This window comes from Coptis chinensis, chromosome 8 (assembly GCF_015680905.1).
Source record: "Coptis chinensis isolate HL-2020 chromosome 8, ASM1568090v1, whole genome shotgun sequence".
In the NCBI taxonomy this organism is placed as follows: domain Eukaryota; kingdom Viridiplantae; phylum Streptophyta; class Magnoliopsida; order Ranunculales; family Ranunculaceae; genus Coptis; species Coptis chinensis.
The window spans coordinates 25,768,653-25,770,773 of record NC_141463.1 but is presented as its reverse complement, the minus strand read 5'-3'; the positions used below and the strand labels follow the sequence as shown (position 1 = coordinate 25,770,773).

Here is a 2,121-nt window from a genome sequence, read left to right as displayed (position 1 = left end):
CTTGTTTTAGATTAAGTCTTTGAATCATTGTTCTTGATTGATTAGATAAATAAAATAGTTGTTTCTCAATTTCGAATTGTGTTATTTCAATTTATAGATCTGATTTTAATTCTTGTTGATTATCATTCCGTAGTTTAAATAGATTGAACCATTGTTAGTTAATTTAGTTAAGTTAGAATTTTAATATAATGTGTAGTTATAAGGAAATGGGAAATGATGGTTTGATGACTCAAGGCTAAAACCTCCATTAGAGGGGTTGATGAAGCCTTGATGAAAACTTAGTGGTATAGTGTAGAAACATTGTAGAATCTATTCCAATCTAGAAGGTCGTCGATTAAGCCATGAGAATGGGTGGGCGACCTCACATGCTAGTTAGTACTCGGTAGAAATGCCATGAACACTAGGGATTAGAACTCAAATTTCTTGCCGTAAGAACATAAGAATCGAGATACAAGAATCTATGTTAGGCTATTAAGTTGGATTCGAGGTGGATTCAATTCCCCTCTAATCATTTATCTAGATTCAAAACAATCATATTTCCATAGCATTAGTAGTTTAAAAGTCAAGTAATCAAATTCAGTAAGTATCGTAGTAATCACCTTCGTAAAACTCTCATTGACTTAAGACCGACTAATTAGATTAGAAAACAATCCATGCTAGAGCACTAGGAGTGGAACGAACTTCTTACTCCACTATATCTCGATAGAATTGAGAGTAGGAAACTTTGATAAATATGAGCATCATAAGATTAGTTTAGTTTACTTACGTTTTGAGTTAATCGTTCATTTCGTAGGTAGACTATTCAAATTTTACTTTTATCAATGTCATACAGTTCAGCTTGAACAAGACAGTCAGAAAAGGGGCCTGTCTCCCGAGCATGCACCACCTCTCCTCCAATACGTTCAAAGGAGTACAAAACATTGTTAAAGTCCCCAGCAACACACCACTCACCCTGAACTCCAAAATGAATAGAGCAAATATCACTCCATAACCTCAGTCGGTCAGCACTTGAGTTGCTGGCATATACCATAGTTAAGAATAACGATTTCATAGTAGGTAACAGCTCAACCTTACAGTGAATAAGTTGATCCGTTTCCATAATTTTCACCAAGGAGATAATGCCCGGATCCCATGATAGCCATACTTGACCACTTGGACTACTGATGTAATTGTTAACAAAAGCCCATGAAAGGCAATAGATGTTGTTGATGGACTGAAACTTCTCAATCTTGACTTTAGTTTCCAACATATCAAATAGGCACAATTTATTCACATTTCTAACACTATTCATGTATCTAGCTTTATTAGTGTCATTAAGTCCCTGCACATTCCATTTAGCAATCTTTGACATTACTAATGTTTGTGTTTCCCTTTCCTACTCGAGTCCTTGTTCTTTGCCTTTTTGTTTTTACTGGAGCTGTCCTTAGTCTGTGACCTTGTTATTACTTGCAAAGGAAGGACAGCTGATGTGGCTGCCTGCTGTGGCTGCTCGTCATTAAAGAGTTCCTTTTCTAGTTCAAAAAGGTCATCTTCAATGATTCCATCTTCTAGCACTGCTGCTTCATAAACTACTTGCTCATCCTGAAATTGAGATTCTTCAATAGGTGCCGGGACTTCACCAAGAATGATCAACTCAGAACTCTGTACAATATCCTCTGTTAAGTTTTGGAGTATGGAAAATCTACCTCCTCTAACATCTAGTGCAGTTGTCTCTGGGTTAATGATAAGAGCCCAAAACTGTAGTTTTAACCCCTTAACAATAATATTTTTAGACCAATTATGCGAGTAATAAATAAGAGTTAATGCTAATTACATAACTTTATGTATTTTAGGCATTGAAATCAATTATGTGCAGAAATATGCCACTTTGGCGATATAAAGGAGCAATGGTTGGTTGCTAAGAAGTTCTGGGATTAAAAGCCAAGACGGGCAGAAACAACACACAAAAGTTAGCAGAACTTCCGAAGATCGTATCTTTGGACTCAGGCCTCGGAATTGGGCGTACCTTATATCAAAACGACCGACTTGGAAAGAATTTTCCAATGGTCTAAACCTTGACCCAATCACAGAAGCAAAAGTGGACAAAAAACCTATTAAAGTAAAAGCCAACTGAAAAGGGCC

The 2,121-nt window shown here is 36.4% G+C and overlaps 1 protein-coding gene across 1 annotated transcript; it reads right to left on the bottom strand.

The window, feature by feature from the left end:
* Positions 1-802: 802 nt before the first annotated feature.
* Positions 803-1,351, bottom strand: LOC147480765 (uncharacterized). The gene has a single exon (XM_086578743.1). The coding sequence runs from the start codon at positions 1,349-1,351 to the stop codon at positions 803-805; it is 549 nt and encodes a 182-aa protein (XP_086434869.1).
* Between the last annotated feature and the right edge of the window lie 770 nt (positions 1,352-2,121).